At 40.1% G+C, this 18,417-nt stretch overlaps 1 protein-coding gene across 7 annotated transcripts in view; it reads left to right on the forward strand.

Moving 5' to 3' along the window:
- Positions 1-18,417, forward strand: part of FMN1 (formin 1) — a 420,196-nt gene that overhangs the window by 21,614 nt on the left and 380,165 nt on the right. For all 7 annotated transcript variants that reach the window (XM_072738177.1, XM_072738178.1, XM_072738176.1 and 4 more), the window contains one exon: positions 12,858-14,858. In XM_072738177.1, coding sequence (XP_072594278.1) covers positions 12,989-14,858 — 1,870 coding nt within the window. In that variant the 5' untranslated portion in view covers positions 12,858-12,988. The remainder of the gene's footprint in view (positions 1-12,857; positions 14,859-18,417) is intronic.

Consider the following 18,417-nt stretch of genomic DNA (forward strand, 5'->3'; position numbering starts at 1 on the left):
ACATCATTATGAAAAAATGAAGATACTCATATGAGACAGGAGATAACTAGTAGAGTTACATGAGTTAACAGCTGTAGAATTTCTAACTCAGTGTAAACTCACATAACCAGTATCAGTCTCCTCTCTGTGTTCCCTTTTTTGTCTCAGCTATCGATGACAAGTTGTACTACGTTGTACAACTGGCTGTGGTTCATCACTGCATGCAGAGCCACAGTACACTCTTGCATCATATACTGCACCTTGCCTCATCTGGCCATCCTTCTTCCAGATTACTCAGTATACCAATGGCCTTTGCATCAAGTTTATCATGGAGCTTTGAGTTAGTATGAGGGTTGATCATTTAGTTATAAATCCACATGTTCCACCTCTTTGTACCTCTTTGTAATGGTGTCAGATTTTCATTAATTCTATAAAATCTGTGGGTATCTTAGATGTAGAATATAGATATCTCATTTGGATTATTGTGGTTTTTTTGAAAGATTTTATTTATTAGAGAGGAAAAAAAAAGTATGAGTTGGGAGAGGGGCAGAGGGAGAAGAATAAGCAGACTCCCTGCCATGCAGGGAGCCCAATGTGGGCTCTATCCCAAGACCCTGGGTTCATGACCTGAGCTGAAAGCAGACACTTAATCAACTGCACCACCCAGGTGCCCCTGATTCACTGTGTATCACAGTGAATTCACTTTATGTATCATGATCACCACTAGTGATATTAACACTTAAGATTAACGTTACTTCAGCTGCTTTATCATTTTTCTGTGTGTTATATGATGTTGCTCTATTATCAGGATAAGCTCATCCTCATACCTCCTGAATTATTTCTTAACAATTAGAATTATTGTGATTCTAATCTAATGTGATTGTTTATACAACAAGAATTAATTCTTGTTGTATAAACAATCACATTTCTAATTCCATTTGTGAAAGTATTCATTATATATATCTTTTTCTGATACATTTTAGGATTGAAGAATAACTAGCTGTGGTTATGGCTAGATTACTAATATTTTAGGTCTGGCAAAGCAATTGAGACTGAAGAGAAGGAATGGGGAAATGTTGTATCCTGTCTCCCAACATCAAGATTTAAGAAAACCCCATGGATCATTTTTCCTTCTTGAATAATTAAATTCCAAGAGCCAATGGTTAAACTAAATTTACATGCCTTGAAATTATTTTTATTATAAAATGTTGTTATTTACTGAAATATTTAATATTTCAAAACATTCTTTTTACAAGAATGATTTGTATGCTGTGGATTTTTTTGGCTCAACTATGCTCCCAACACAACCAAACCATATTTCTTCTGATGATGTCAGGCCCTTTAAGAAGGATTTTCTTGGGGGATCACATGGGCAGCTTAGTCAGTTAAGAGTCCAACTCTTGATTTCAGCTCAGGTCATGACATAAGGGTTGTGAGGTCGAACCCTGCATTGGGCTGTGTGCTGGGTATAGAGCCTGCTTAAGATTCTCTCTTGCTCTCCCTCTGCCCCTCCTTCCACCTCTCTCTCTTAAAAGAAGAAGAAAGAGGAAGAGGGGGAGGGGAAGGGGAAGGGGGAGGAGAATTGTGTCGTGTGTGCTGATCTCTTAATCACTCAGTTTCCTCCCAACTGGAAATTTGATATATCATGTACTACAAGTTCACCTTAGGGAACAATGTTACTTAATCTGATGACAAGTGTACTTGATAGTGTGTTCCCTAGTGGCCTCATCTGAGTCACAGATTTAGTTTGCTATTTGTGAGACAGAAATTTGTGCCAATTCCAACTTTTCATAAAAGCCTATATAAAAAAAAAATTATGGAAACCCAGACCATAGTTTCCTTATTATTCTGCATTCTATCATCACAGATCCATTTACTGAACTTAGTATTTATTTGCTTTTATTTCAAACTCTCTTTAAATTTGCCACAGGCAATGTAAAATTTCCCTGATACCAGAATTGTGCTTAGAGTCCTTTTGTTCCCAGAGGGGTTCCCTTTGTGCTTTTAAGATGAAGAGACCTACCTATTCTTTACTTTAGGAATCAGAACAACAGCCATCTGCCTCAAAATTCATTTTCAATTTTTTACTGTGCCTATTTTTTCTTCTGTCTACCTAGCACTTTTAGCAATCTCAAATTCTGAAATGTTTTTATTAAATTGTTTTATGTTTTTCAAAAGCATTTTTAAAATGTGTTTTGAATCCTAGAAACATAAGAGAGTTCTAGAAACCACATGAGGCTGCCAGAACAAGTGATCCAGGGCAACCATCTGTAACTAAAAACTCTGGCTTTTCCATCAGTTTCATAAATGCATATACTTACCTTCACCTTTATGCTTTCCAAGCTTGCCATATGGAGAGCTGCAATTTTTTTTTTTGTTTCTGATACAATAATAGCCTTTTTATGACTTTGCCTTTTAGTTGAGATCAGTTAATAGGTCATTGAGAATGAACTTGTGGAATCATCTGGAAATGCTGTATGTAAATGGTAAATGGTATGCAAGAATTGTTAGACATCTTCAGTTGACATATCAAGCTGTAGGAATTGTCGACACGATATTATTGCATAAAGTAGTGAAATTGTAAGTGGCAGTTATATGGGGAATTCTCAAGGCAGCTCAGTTTATTAAAGGAAGATGTATATCAAGCTGAAGATGGTACTATTTCCTTTGCTTTGAGTCTGACTGTAGCCACTATGGTATAAAGGGTCTATGTCTTAAAACCTGCTAAAATTAGGGATACAATAATCATCCTCTATGGCTGAGACTTTCTTTTAAATTAAGATGTCAAAAGATGGAGACTAGATAGATGTTTAGATATTCTCTTTACAGCTTCTAGCCTTCTGTCAAAAGTGGAATTGGTTTAAAGGTTTAGCAAACAGAGTCCCAAGGGTCCACACCCACAGCCTAGGTCCTGATCACAAGGGGGACCGCCTCAAAGGCAGGGGTGGTGACACTTTTTATTCCATCTCCTGAAGCGAGAACTTAAGACATTCAATCATAATTCTTACTTAACTTGAGGCAAATTTAATGCTAATGTCCGATCGATTTTAACCTTTCTCCTCTGGGGCATTTGTGGGACAACTCTTTCTTTGGGCCCTAGCAGAAATATTAAGGCATGAGCACTAGTGTTCTTTTAGGACAAAGGGGAATTCCTAGCAGGAATTTGCAAGCATTATATCTTCTTTTTCTTTCCTGTCAGATGATATTTTATATTCTGGTTGAGGGGCACCCAGATTATGATGCTGCTTGCTTAATGGCCACAACATGTTAACCATCTCTTACTGAAGAAAAGGTAAATAATCCTTATGTAGGGGCACCTGAGTGGCTCAGCTGGCTGGTCATCTCTGCCTTTGGCTCAGGTCGTGATCCCAGAGTCCTGGAATCGAGCCCTGCGTAGTGCTCTCTGCTCTATAGAGAATCTGCTTCTCCCTCTCCTTCTGCCTGCTGCTCCCCCTGCTTGTGTTCTCTGTCTCTCTTCTCCCAAATTAATAAATAAAATCTTAAAAAATAATAACAATCTTTACGTAGAGGTCTTAGAGGTCTCTTGAGAGTCTTCCATAAAGGATTCATGATCTCTCCCTAAAGTTTTAGGGAATGCAGTGTTTTATAGCTTCTATATGCAAGACTTTTAAGAGAGACTTGGATTCAAATTTCAGTTCTGTGACTTAATAGCTTTGTGACTTTGGGCAAGCTACTCAACCTCTCTAAGCTGATATGGTTCTCATGGGTAAGATGGGAAAAATTACTAGTATGTATCTCATAGGACAATGAGAATCAATGATTCGGGCACAGAAAGCACTTAGCCTAGGGTCTAGTAACTGATTAAGAACTAATTACATATCGGCCAATGTCCACCTCCTCCTCCTGTTCCCATTCTCCTTCTTCCTCCTTCTCAAGCAAGTATGAATCCATCTATTTTATTAGCACACCACTGTCTTTAAATTTTTTTGGATTTTGACTGCCTGTCCCCAGATTGTTAACTTCCTGCCTCTTCATTGGTCAGCTAAGGAAAAGGAGCTTGCCAGACAACAGTAGTGATTCTAGCTACCTGTGCTGAAACAGACATGAACACGGGATTGGAACTCAGTGCTGAGCTAGTCTATCCCTTTCTTGGGAGATTGTGTTGAAATATCACTGTATTTAGGGTTACTGGTATTGTGGGAAAAAATCTCAAAATTACTGACATTTATGGCAGATTTTATGAACTAAGACTCAAGACTCAATTAAGACAAATAAGACCTTCTTACCATCTCCATGGTGTAAAAGTGGGTTTGTGAATACCTAACACCATGGTCTCCCTCAACATGAACAGCCAAGCAAAGAGGAAGCAGACATACCTTACAGAACCATTGCCTGTAAATTATAGTCCCATGTTTATTTAACCTGGAATCCTGAATATTTAAGCCCAAATATTTAATCAGGTAGAGAAATCTTCTAAAAATCATATTTAAGAGACTTTTACTAAGGTCTGACTTTGCTTCACTCTATATAGTACCACATTGCATTTAAAGTTCTATCCAACTGTACATGTTGTTATGGCATTTTTTCTTTAGTCTTCTTATTCATTTGAAAAAAACAACTGTCAGATATAATGGGGTAGTAAAAAGAACACCAAACTGAGAGTCCAGAAATCTGGGTTTGAGTCCCATTTATATTGCTCACTATTTTAAGATCAGGGGCAAGTTACCTGAAACTTTCCGGTCTCCTGTAGCCTCACTGTGTGCACACTGACAATGACACATCTGTCACGATGGCCTCACAGAGTGATTGTAGGGCTCAAATAGAACTTTAAGCCACACAACTTCCCTCATGAAAGGTTTGTACACCTGTTATATTATTATGATGCATGAAAATATCTGGGCCATCTTATAAAATGAAAACACATAATACGAGACAGTTAAAATGGGTTTTCTTTCAATAGAAGAGCTGTAGCGGATAAGAGAGAGATGACAGAGTAGCTTTTTTTCTAAGTCCCTGTGTACCTCCCTTCCTCCTTGAAGCCTGTGCTCTGTGGCAAACATTGATTAATTGATTGATTGATTGATTGATTGAGATTGTCCTTTTTCCATTGCATATTTTTGCCTCCTTTGTCGAAGATTAATTGGCCATAGAATGATGGGTTTATTTCTGGGCTCTCTGTTCTGTTCCATTGATCTATGTGTCTATTTTTGTGCCAGCACAATGCTGTTTTGGTTACTACAGCTTTGTATCATAACTTGAAGTCTGAGATTGAAATGCCTCCAGTTTGTTTTCTTTCTCAAGATCACTTTAAATATTCGGGGTCTTTTGTGATTCCATACAAATTTTAGGATTGTTTGTTCTAGTTCTGTGAAAAATGCTATTGCTATTTTGATAGGAATTACATTAAATGTGTAGATTGATTTGGGTACTATAAACATTTTAACAATATTTGTTCTTCCAATCCATGAGCATGGAATGTCGTTCCATTTCTTTGTGTGCTCTTCCATTGCTTTCATCCGTGCTTTATAGTTGTCAGACTACATGGCTTTCACCTCTTTGGTTAGGTTTATTCCCAGGTATCTTATTATTCTTGGTGTAATTGTAAATGGGACTTAATTTCTCTTTCTGCTGCTTCATTATTGGTGTGTAGAACAGACTTCTGTACATTGATTTTGTATCCTGTGATTTCGCTGGATTCATTTATCAGTTCTAGCAGCTTTTTGGTGGAATCTTCTGGGCTTTTCTATATATAGTGTCATCATCTGCAGAGAGTGAAAGTTTTACTTCTTCCTTACCAATTTGGAAATTTGGATGTCTCTTATTTCCTTTTGTTGTCTGATTGTTGTGGCTGGGACTTCCAGTACTATGTTGAAGAAAAGTGGTGAGAGTGGACATCCTTGTCTTGTTCTTGACCTTAGAAGGAAAGCTCTCTTTTTTTCCTCATTGAAGATGTTAGCTGTGGGTTTTTCATAAGTGACCTTTATTATGTTGAGGTATGTTCCCTACACCTCCTTTATTGAGAGTTTTTATCATGATTGCATTGTGTTTTGTCAAATGCTTTTTCTATGTCTATTGAAAAGATCATATGGTTCTCACCCTTTTCTTACTGATGTGGTTGGTATATCACATTGATCTGTGAATATTGGACCATCCTTGTACCCTAGGAATAAATCCCACTTGATCATTGTGGATGATTTTTTTTTTTTTGATGTATTGTTGGAGTTGGTTTACCTGTGTATTTTGTTGAGGATTTTCCCATCTATGTTCATTAGGGATATTGGCCTTCAGTTCTTTTTCAGTGGTGTCTTTATCTGGTTTTGGTACTAGGGTAATACTGGCTCTATAGAATGAATTTGAAAGTTTTCCTTTCTCCTCCATTTTTTGGAGCAGTTTGAGAAGAATAGATATTAACTCGCCTTTAAATGTTTGGTATAGGGCAGCCTGGGTGGCTCAGCGGTTTAGCACCACCTTCAGCCCAGGACATGATCCTGGAGACTCGGGTTTGAGTCCCACATCGGGCTCCCTGCATGGAGCCTGCTTCTCCCTCTGCCTGTGTCTCTGCCTCTCTTTCTCTGTGTCTCTCATGAATAAGTAAATAAAATCTTTAAAAAAATGTTTGGTATAATTTGCCTGTGAAGCCATCTGGTCCTGGACTCTTGTTTGTTGGAAGTTATTTGATTACTGATTCAATTTCCTTGCTGTAATTCACTTGTTCAAATTTTCTCTCTCTTCCTGCTTCAGTTTTGGTAGGTTATATGTTTCTAGGAATTTATCCATTTCTTCTAGGTTGTCCAATTTGCCAGCATATGGAATGCTGGCAATTTTTCATAATATTCTCTTAAAATTATTTGTATTTCTGTAGTGTTGGTTATTATTTCTCCTCTTTCATTTGTGTTTTTGTTTGATTTTGTCCTTTTCTCTTTCTCCCTCTCTCTCTCTTTATGAGTCTGGCTGGAGATTTATCAGTGTCCACCTTTTCAAATAACTAGCTCCTGGCTTCATTGATGTTTTATTGTGTTTTTGTTTTTGTTTTGTTTTTTTTTAGTTCCTGTATCATTTATTTCTGCTCTAATCTTTATTGTTTCCTTCCTTCTCCTAGTTTGGGGTTTTATTTGTTCTTATTTTTCTAGCTCTTTAGGTGTAAGGTTAGTTTCTTTATTTGAGATTTGTATTGCTTCTCAAGGTAGGCCTGTATGGCTATAAACTTACCTAGTTTATTTCCTCAGTATACTCATATGTGTCCCACAGATGATGATTTAAGCCAGATAGTAACATAAGCCAGAGATGTGGTGAAGATCCCGGTATGCTATATTCTCATGAAGATCACATGGAAAGCTGGTATTTGTTTACCTTTATATCTGAGCCTTTGAAGAGGTACAGAGAGGTGAGGAAAGGATTCTTTCAGATATTTGGGAGAATCTTCAGCACTCATACATTATAGCTTAACCAGGTATCTGAGTGGGGTGGTTTAAGGGTCAATAAACAAACACAAAAAGGAGGCCTTTTTCTTAACTTTTGTTAACCATCTATGACTATGGCTAGAAACTTATTTATTTAACCATCAGCCTCTTTCTTATTCTTTGGAATGTAATTTGGTATCCTTAGTCTTCTAAAATCACTATCTAAAACTCTGCCTGTAATTTCGTCTTCTAATTTGTTTCTTTTTCACCCTCTTTATAGGATTTGATGTTTACCAGAGCTCCTCATTCTTGACTCTCTGTCTGATCTCTTTCCACTCCATTCTGTTCTGACATTATTGCTAAGTTCATCTTCCTTAAATTTAGTACTGAACAAACATCTCTGATAAAACCCATCCATGGCTTCCCATTTGTTTATGAAGTTAGCATTAATTTCCCACCAACTTGGATTCAAATATTTTTACAATGTACTATCACCCTTTCTTGACTTATCTCTCCTAACATGTATCTAAAAAAACAAGCAAAGAGAGTATTGCTTCCCTTTGTACATGTTAACAAATTTCCTGGTTTGTATAATGCCTCTCCTTCTGGAATTCCCTTTTTAAAATCACACCTGTCAAAATCTTATCCTTTAGTGTGGAGCTATTTCAAATGCTTTCTTCTTTTTGAAGGATTTTCTGATCCTACGAGGATGATGTATCTCTCCTTTCTTTAACCTCCTCTAATCTATTTTTTGATGTCTTGTAGAATGAGTTGCTTTCTGCTTTGTATTGCAAAAATTTAGCTATTGCTTCTATTCTCCTACTCTCACAGTGTGTAGATTCTCTGAGAAAAAATACCTCTGGGGGAAAAGAGCTAGAAAGCTATTGCAGACCTACCTTTGTCTTTATATCTTCTATTTGAAGAACAGTTGCACTGCATTCCATCCTAGGATGGGTGGGAAAGAGCTAAGGTGGTACTAACTTCTTCAAAATTACACACAAGAGGCAGAATTCAAAGCTACATAGGCCTAGGTAAGCAATGGGAGGAAGTTACAACTCATATGCAGAGAAAGTAGCTATACCTGGAAGAAGGCTACCCGAGAGAAACTGTGGTCTTCATTAGAGGACATACCTACTACAGAATCATAGCCTAGGAGGGAGGGAGCCAGGGAATAAATATGAACCTTCTTCTATTCTCCTCTCCCATCATCTGATAGTATTTCTGAACACCTAAACCCAGTAAAGCCAGAGTGCCAGGGAGCTTGTTCAGTCAGTCTCCTGGTGTTTAGAATAGTGTATAGAAAGGGAGAGCCTGAATCTGAATGGACAAAAGGCAACTTCCAGTTTAATAGTGGAACTTATAGATAATCTATCTTATTAGTATTAGGCTCAGATGGAGTCATAGGGCATTGCTTTGCCAATCACTAACCAAATAAAGCTTTGCATTGGCCTTTTAGGGCCAGAATCAATTAAGAAACTGACAGTAAGCAGACAGTATGACTGCAGCTAGTTCTTAGATCTAATTTTGGGCATTGGTGAAATATGCCACAAGCATTGAATAATATCTACTAAAAAGGCAATAATTTTCCATTATGATGAGGTACAACAGATATTTCCATTTTGGGCAGAGTGAAATCATATACTTGCTTATTGGAAAAACGGAAGAAATCACCACAGCAGTGTTGTCTTGGAGAGACTGTTAACCTGGAGTCTGCCAGAGGAAATGGAAGACACGAAGATTCCCCAAGAAACAAAGTGCTTTTACACTGAGCGTAACCAGAAAAGGTTACTTTGCAGGCCAAAGTAAGATGTATAATTTAGTGTGTGGAGCCTGCAGAGCTGCCGTATTTTAGTCAAAGCAGAATGAGGCAATGCTGCTTGAAATAGTCCTGTGAACTCAGCATGGAATTAAAATGCTGGTGTATTTAACCCCACTTAGTATTGCTTTCCTTGTTATTTTGCTTTCCTTCTTCCAAGACTTGTAGTTTTTTTCCCCTCTGGTTTTTCAGATGGAAAGTATGCATGATGATTCAGCACTGCACTCTGACTTGCTAATGGCTTGTTGAAGAAAGGGTTTGGCTTGCTCAGAAGCCTGCCTTTGACATGGTGCCCACTGGAGTGCTGAGGTTGACATTCCTTTACTCAGGGCATACAATTTTCTCCTTCAAAGAGGAGGGGTTTTGTAGCTCCTTGGCTAGCTAGCAAGTGTCACCAGCTAATATTTTAGGTTAGTGAATTAGAAACTTAGAGATTAAATTTCTCATTTCACAAAGGGAAGAGGAAAATACATGAGAGGACTTTATCTAGAAACAGACACTGGCAGAGATGCTAGGCTGATGGTTAAATCCTGAGAGTCTTTTCTTTGGTTGAGAGAGAGAGAGAAATTGAGAAAAAGTGTGGATGGTTCTTCTATGTTCCAGAGGCAGCTCTATAAATATTTACTCATGATAGTGGAGGGTGTACATAACAATTTTGATAAAAATAATTTCAAACTATAGGAGAGAATGGGGAAATAAGAGTGAAAAAATATTTGTTTATGTTCTTTAATCTATCTTAAATTATTTGGGCTTTGGATGTTCAAAATTATAGCAAAGCTAATTCTAAAACTCATCATAGGACCAGAAAATATGCAAGTAATCTTTTTTATTCCTCCATAAATTTCCTCTAAGATACACTGTGGTTGCTAAATTCAGGCAAGTTAGTTATCTTTGTGCCACTAAGGTATCAATACCCGTGCTCTTATACATTCAGAGGAGAAACTTGTTCTTTTCAAGCAACTCCACTTTATAATTAAAGGAATTCATTTCTCAGTCCCTACCTTTCATTGCAGATGTCTTTTGCTTGAACTTTTCGTTAAATGATAAGGCCTAGAGACAGAGACATTAGGAATATCTTCCTTACTTGCTTACATGAGCATTAGAAAATACTCAGAAATTATGAACACATGGCATGAAGAAGCCCTTTTGCACCTAGAGTTGGCCTGCCACAATGTGGTAGAAGTGTTTTGAAATCAAGGTAAAACTTTGCAACTTTTAAAAAACATTTTAGAATTCCAAGAATGGGATACTTTTCTTTTATAATTGGTAGGGACTTATTTTTGCTCTGTACCCTGCCACAAACTACATGGCCAACGTTGAGATCTACAACCCCAAGGTCATTCCTTTTATCTTCTACACTCTATCACTTGATCCCTAGTTGAAAGATCTTCAACATGGTACAATACCAGGGTTACAACTTTCACTCTTTTTATACTAGTCTTCTGCAAAAAAAACACATAGCAACAGAGAGAAAATGCAACAGGTATTTAAGAAGAGATGATAGATGAGGCAACACTAATTGAAAGATGTTAGACCTAGGATTTACAGACCTATAATAAAAGCATAGAAAGAAGTTATATTACAGAATCTTAATTTCTTTAGCTACAAAATATGGAAAATTAGCTTACTGCACATTCTTGCTCAGCCTCATTTAAAGTTTCTTTTCCCTCCATTTATCCCTTAAATCTCTGTTCCCAGTACTCTGTTCTACAACCTTTGCTTTTTCTAGTCTGTGAACTCTTCTTAAGTAACCTCATCCAAGCCAGTGACTTTAACTGTATATTATACACATCTGACAATCTTTGTCTTTTAATGATGTGTGTGGACCACTTACATTTAATGTAATTATTGGTGTGTTTAGCTTTAGATTTATCATTTTATCATTTACTTGTGTTTGTTACCTCTATTTTTGGTTCCTCTCTTACATTTCCTCTTTCTTGTTTTCTTTTGAGTTATTTGAATTTAAAAAAATTCTTCCACTTTAATATATCCATTGTATTTTTCATTGTATCTTTTAGTGGTTGCTGTAGGGATTAAATATGCATGCCTTACTCTTTACAGTGAAGCCAGAATTAAATTGCTGTTGTACTATACCACCATATAGGTCTCTTTTCACACCCCCTTAATGTTGCAGCTGTCCTGTATATTTTATGTACATACATTGCAACACCGCCAAACCATCTTGGTTTTCTTTGTTTTGTTTTCAACTGTCAGATATCTTTTAAAGAACTCAAGAGAGGAATAATAGTGTGTTTACACAGACATTACCATTACCATTTTGGTTGCTTTTTCTTCATTCTTGATGTTATTGGTTTCTTTTTTCATTCTTTCTAAAAACCTTCCTTTAACAAATCTTTTAACGCAAGTCTACTGGCAACTGATTCTCTTTCTTCATCTGAGAATGACTATTTCACCATCACTTTTGAAGAATATTTTCACTGGATATAAAATTCTGGGCTAACATATCTTTTCTTTTAGTGCTTTAAAATGATGTTCCATTTTCATTTTCTCTGAGTACTCTGAGTCCTCCTAGCACTTGTGGGTTGACCAGCAGATGTATGTATTTTTTTTAACCTTTGTTTTTATCAACTTTTATCTGTCTTCCTCAAGGAGTTTCTGTTACAAAACTCGTCCTCCTTTCTCTCTCCTGCCACTCAAGATGTACTTTTATGTAGCTTTTTATTTTGTAGAAAGTTATAAAATACCTGAGGAAAATAATTCACTAAAGATATCAACGGTTAGTAAATGGTATTGTGTTACCCTTCCCAAGGGAATTTTCTTTTAGGCATGGAAATGCTTTCATTTAAGAAAAATTGTGGTAATATAGAATTCTAAGCTCCATGCTTGGTCAAGGAGGGGAGATGGGGATGTTAGCCACAAAGACATTCCTGAGATTCCTCAAATCTTAGGAGAGAAACACAGCCACATTCACTGCTTATGTGACATTTCAGCTGCTTCATTGGTAAAGATTTGGAAAATCCACACAGGGCCAGCAGTGGCTTATAGATACTTGCTTTTTCTCTGCCATTCCGTTTGGCTTTAAATAGGCAAGAAGTAGGGGAGAAAAAAAAACTTGATTAAGGGTCCTAAATTATTTATTTAAATTTCAAACTTAAAATTTTCACTTTTAGTACTTTTGAAATATGAGTTGTATTCAGAAAAGACTCCAAATCTGTGGCCTAATACCTTTTCCCACACTGCTTTAAGTTAAAAAGATAATTAATCTCAAATCTTAGAGGGTGCTTTTTGGAGAGTACAAAAGCTTCACTCATTTTTGCAAAGTAATATTCCAAACACGAGTTACTAAAATGACAGTGGCTTCTAAGGATCTCAAGGTCCCCTTTCCTCAGGATTTTTTTTGGGGGGGAGGATGTATTTCATAGAAAACATAAACTGAAGCCTAGAGAAGTTGGCAGACCTGCTCTTAGGGTATAGAGTGAGTTCCCTTGTGAGGGAGAAAGGGGCTTTTGTCTTGGGGCTAAAATGGAGCAGTCTCCCATCTCTTAGCTATAGAAAAGCTCTGGTAAAGGGTAGGATGGGAATGGGGAAGAGGTTGGAGTCAGCCTCTGGTTGGTGTGAGTTGAGCTGGTTGAGATCAGCCAGAGAGGGAGGATAAGTCATGGCTACACTTTCATTTGTGCTGGTATGTGGTTTATGCACTCCGTTAGACAAGCTGCTTTCTTCCCCTGTTTTTCTACCAGGCAGTCTTGTTGCTGGAGATGACTGTCAGCTGCTTTTCCTGCCTAGCCACCATCACATGCCCCACCACCGGAGCCCCGAAAGCCTGACCACAGACCAGCATCTCCAAGGCATGAATAATTAGGTAGGCATAATGGAAGGTACTCACTGCACCCTCCAATTGCACAAGCCCATTACTGAAGTCTGCTACATCAGCTTTTATCTTCCGAGGGGGGAAGTCAGAGGATTTTCATTCAAGGGCGCTGTAACTCTAGACAGATCCAATAAAGGGTTTCATAACTGCTACCAAGTCAGGGAGGGGTCAGACGTCATCGGCCTCAGCCTGCAGCCAAATGAACATCCAGGCGACATATTTTTCAAGCAAACTCCCACAAAAGACATTTTAACCGAGCTGTACAAACTCACAGCAGAGAGGGAGAGACTTCTGGCCAATCTGCTGAGCTCAGACCACATCCTGGGGATCACGATGGGGAACCAGGAGGGGAAGCTGCTGGAGCTGTCCGTGAGCCTGGCCCCTGGAGATGACTGTTTCCAGAGTGGTGGTGACTGGCCAGGGGAGCCCCCCGTGGGCTGTCTCAATAAGAGGAGTGCCCATGGGAACAGAAAACCGCGGAGGTTCGGGGGAAGGAGAGGGGGCTCTGAGGTGCTTCCACACAAGAGGACCAGAAGAAAAGGGCGTGGGGGCCAGCCGTTGGTTCTTCAGATGGGGAAGGACCAGACGGATTCCAGCAAATCCCTTCCTCTTTCTCGAACAAGGCCTAGCCTTTGGCTTGTAGAGGAGAAAGGCACTTTGCTCCCGAGTGGGGCATTTACTTCTTCCCTACGGTGGAGAGAGAGCTGCTTCCCAGAGATCCCCGGGACGCCGGGTGCCAGCCATGGCTTTGGGAGCTTCAGGAAGGCTTCGGAGGACCTCAGGCTTGGAAGAGGAGGACGGCCCCCTGCCTGCAGCTCCGCAGAGCCGGGAGATGATGGTGCTGCGGTGCCGGGCAGGGATCCTCACAGGCTGGAGCACCAGGAAGCAGGTTTGCTTGACCGTCAGGAAGACACTGAGAAGCACCTGAAGGCAGAGAAGGACCGTAGGGAGAAGTCCACTGGGCATTCATGCAGGAAGAAGTCTATTTCCAAAGTTGTGGCCAAAGTCCAGGATCTGTCCACTCAGGTGCAGAGAGTAGTTAAAATGCATCCTGAGGGTGAGGAAAGCATTGCTGTTGGCCCGGCGGCCCAAGTGGAGTTTGTGCCCAGAGCAGACTGGCTCACCCTCCCAGGAGTCGAGGGTGGGGCTCATGGTTCCAGGTGGCAAGGCAGGGAGCAGCAAGGGGACCGGGCAGCGCAGCTGTCGGCCCTGGAACGTACTCCAGGTACTCCAGCCAGTGCCGAGGGACCTGTGAACAAGGTCCTGCTGAAGGTGATAGACAGTGAGAAGTTAGATGAAGCCGCCGAGGGGAAAAGGCTGGGCTTCCCCCCGAGCACACCAGCCGCCCACACCCTCCCAGAAGCCAGAAGCAACAGGAAGGCTGAGCTGCCTCTCAGGGGTCACAAAACCTTATTTCTGGACCTTCCCTGCAGCAGAGGCCCTGACTGGTCGCAGCCCAGAGGCAGTGAGCAGAGGCCATCCCCCCCAGCACTGGCACCGCTCAGCATGCTCCTGAATAATTCATCCTCCCAGTGGGGCACACGCTGGCGGATGTCACCTGTTCCCTCGCCTCTGTCTCCAAGGCTCCCTGGCCCTCAGCAGCATCACAGAGTCCCCCAGCTCCCTCCAGAGCCTGCTGAGTGGGAAGTGGCTCCTAATGACGCTCTTGGCCCAAAGAGCAGTACTTTCTCTGGGTCCTCCTGTGCTGACACTTTGGAGCCACCATTCTCTGCAAAGGTCACGGAGACCAAAGGAACCAGCTCGCCCTCCCTCAGAGCAGGACAACCTCAGTTGGTGCCTGGGGAACCTTTGGAAAAGAGCTCGGGGCCCGGAAAGACCTCAGGCCGGCCTCAGTACCAGTCCCCTCCAGGTAAGCCCCTGGCTTAGCCACTTTGCATCTACCAGTTATCACTTGTGCTATTGAGACACCAGCTGCTTAACAATGAACTCAAATTCCTAGGCCAGTTATTTCACTTGGTAGCAAGAAGACCAGGAATGGTATAGGGGAGTGTGCAGATGGTGAGGAGGACAGTGCTGACTTACAGGTTCAGGGGGGTGGTTGCTTTCAGAAGCAGTGCTTTGTAAATGTCTTTCAAAATCATGTTACCTTGGCACGCTCTAAGCCTGCTTCAGTGGTTGCAGGACTCAGGACTCACAGAGGAAACAGGAATGAGCAGAAAGAAGTAGCGACTTGTCTGTGCCTTTGATGCTAACAATGGATAATTGGCCCCTTGACCTAAATTCTGCTGTTCATGCTGCTGTGGGAGCTTGGGTTGGTTGGGGTTCTCTAAGCAGAAGAGCAAAAGCCCATGTGTCTTTGCTCATCTCTGTTATTGGAGGTTTTTCCTTTCTGGTTTTTAATAATCACTTTTATAAGCGTCATTATTTCATGACAAGAACTTTCTTTCTTTTTTTTTTTTTTTACTAGAAGAGAGATAAATTCACTCTCACTTGAAGGAACTTGGTTAAGATTTTCTTTCTTTTTTGTTTTTTTCTTTCTTTTTTGGGGGGCTTTTTTCCCCCAAATGAACATGAAGTAATGTTTATTCTGTTATACTTATGGTATATTTTACTCTTATGTTTTACTTATGGGTGCAAAAGAGCTAATTTGGCCTATATGTTTAATGTGATATGAAATTTTACATGAAAATAATTTTAAGGGTTCTATAGGACCAAAAAAAGACAGTATATAAAAGGTACTACTCCGGTGTTCCTTACATTTTCCAGGCCAATGTGCCTAGGGCTCAGGGTTTCATATGTTGCTGTGCAGAGGATGGATTCTTTTTGGGGAGGGGGGGTTTCCTCCCACAGCATGTAGTCAATGCTTTGTCTGGGGAATGGGTCATAATATGATATGTGGTCTCTTAAAGGTTAGAGAAAACATCACATACAGTTTTTGAGATAAAAATATCTATCTAGGAAAGAGGAATTTCAATAGCTTTCTGTTCATTTCGACTCTTGACGTTTTTTAAAATTTCTCTAATCATTGATCCAGGTGTGGCTCTTTAAAAATGTGGTAAATGCTTTCAATCTTATTTTTGCAGTATGTTGATCTTTGATAAGACTTGCTACCGTCGCGGTATAACCAATCTGCTTCACCAGGAAAGTCATAGAATTATAGATTTTGTTATCACGTATCATAGAACCGTGGTGATGAAAACCCCTTCTCCCTCTGAATGCCGGGGCCTTGGAAATTCTTGGGAAGTGAGAGACTTCTGGAGGCTCGGGTGTGGAATAGTTGCTTCACCTCTGAAGTTTCTCTTTTAGAAACCACACCACATTCTAGGATTGTGTGTGTCCCTCATTCGGAAACTGGGTGTTAGATACATTGAGCTTCAGTAAATGTTTATATCCTGGTTTAGAATTATCTTTTTATTTTGTTGCCCTTTTCTTATGTAAAAAATATCATGAAAGCTCCATTGTACCTGGATCAAGGCAGGTGCAGAGGACACTCAGTTTCTACAGTGACGGATCATGAGCCCACCGAGTGGTAAGTTCTGTGGGTGGTCATGCTTTCCCTTGGCCTCTGCACACAATTGCTCAGAACAATTCCCCTTCCTTTGGCCCCAGCCCTCCACAGCCCTTTCAGGAGCCAGGCTTAGAATCATCACAGTGTGCTTCTAACCTTATAAAAGAAGGAGTCAGAAAGGAGGAGAATAGGAATGGGTGGGAGAGACTTTTGCTTCTGGTGTGGGTGACGTCCCTTTTGCTGGGACCTTCCTCTAGGACATCCAAATATTGCCTTTCATCACTGTCTCTCTGAAAAGCATGAAGGGAGGGAGTTCTTCAATACAGTGGGTCTTTGATTTATATCTTATGTTCCTGTGTTCTTCTCCTCTTAATTCCCCTTTTCCATGGCCACGAGTGCCCTTCATGTTCTGGATCCTTCAGTGACTTCCTGCCACTGGTGGATCCATACGTATGGGAGAATTTTCCTGCTTCTGGCTGCCTTTCACTTCATTTCCCTTTTCACACCTTCCCATCAGAAGCCTCAGAGAGTCCTAGCAGCCCTGATGGCGGGTAGAGGGAGTAAAGGGGACATAACTCATTGACTATCACTGCACAGTGGCCCTTTATCTGAATCCAACTCCCACCTGTCTCCCATGTTAACTATTAACCAGGTTGAGTTTATGGTCTGTGGACATTTATTTCCTGTGGAAATAACATCTAGGTATTTCACTGAAGTGATGTGATTAAGATTATTGAAAGCTCTCGTTAACTGCTCAAGTAAGAGATTAAGTCTGGCAAAGTAATCGGATCTGTTTCCAGTTGGAAGACTCTGTAGTGTTATGGGCATGTAGCAATTCCCAGGAAAGAGTGAAATCCACTTCTCCTTCTCACAGGACCAAGAGTTAAAGCCAATATTGCCATCCACACAGGAAATAGCATAAAGGCATCGCAGAGACTATTTGTCCACCTCCTATTGGCTTTGAAATTTTCTTAACTCTTCATTCCAAGGGCTACACATAGGAATGTCTTGTCTGGTGGTGATATGATCAAGTAGAGAATATACTAACAGTGAATGGTGGCCAGATTTGTCTTCCTTTGACCATGTCCCCCCCAAACCCCCCCACACACCACACACACCACGCTCTCCCTCCTCTCCCTTTGGAATTGGTTTTGTAGTATTTTATTTGGCAATAGAAACTACTGCAGAATATTCCCAAGCCTTTGCGTAAGGTGGCATTTTCTCAGACCTTGAGGGACTCTAGTGGTGCTAAATTGCACTGTGGTGTCCTTCGGGGCGGAGATTCTTTTCTGTTTTGATGGCTTTCTTTTTACCTTTGATCTGAAATAGACCCTTTTAATGCCAGAAGAATTTGGCTCACTACACTTAGAAAAATGCCCAGTGTTTGTGTGTGTGCTCCTCAGCAATCTCATGATCTTTGTCCTCTGATTGAAGTCACTGAGGCAGTGGTGAAAGCAGATGCCCCAGGCATAGTTCTTCTTCACATATGAGTCACTTGATCAGTTGTAAGCCCCATCAAAAGACATAGTTTGCATCAACTGCTTAAGAGTTGAGACTCACACTTGCAATAGATTTTTAAGTATCTAATGCTACTGTCAAAACTGTTATCTCTCTGAGCATATATTACAGGAAGTGGATATAAATTCTTCCTACAGTAATACTGAGGTTTGATACAAGTCCCATAAAAATTTAAAGAGGCTTCATAATGTTAGAGGACATATGCAACTATTTAAGATTACTACAGGAAGTGTAGAAAGTTATCTATAATTCATATTAAGAGATTCAAAAATTGCATATACCGTATCATACCCATATAAAACAAATGTAAGAATTAAGAAATACATTACCGTATACTTTTAAGAAAGTAAGGGGGCTGATGCTTGAAACCATATGTAACTTTGACTTAGCAAGTGTATTTTTTGAAGTTTAGTTTACAAAAAATGCATGAGTGATCATATAT

The sequence above is a fragment of the Vulpes vulpes genome, chromosome 15 (genome assembly GCF_048418805.1).
Source record: "Vulpes vulpes isolate BD-2025 chromosome 15, VulVul3, whole genome shotgun sequence".
NCBI lineage: Eukaryota > Metazoa > Chordata > Mammalia > Carnivora > Canidae > Vulpes > Vulpes vulpes.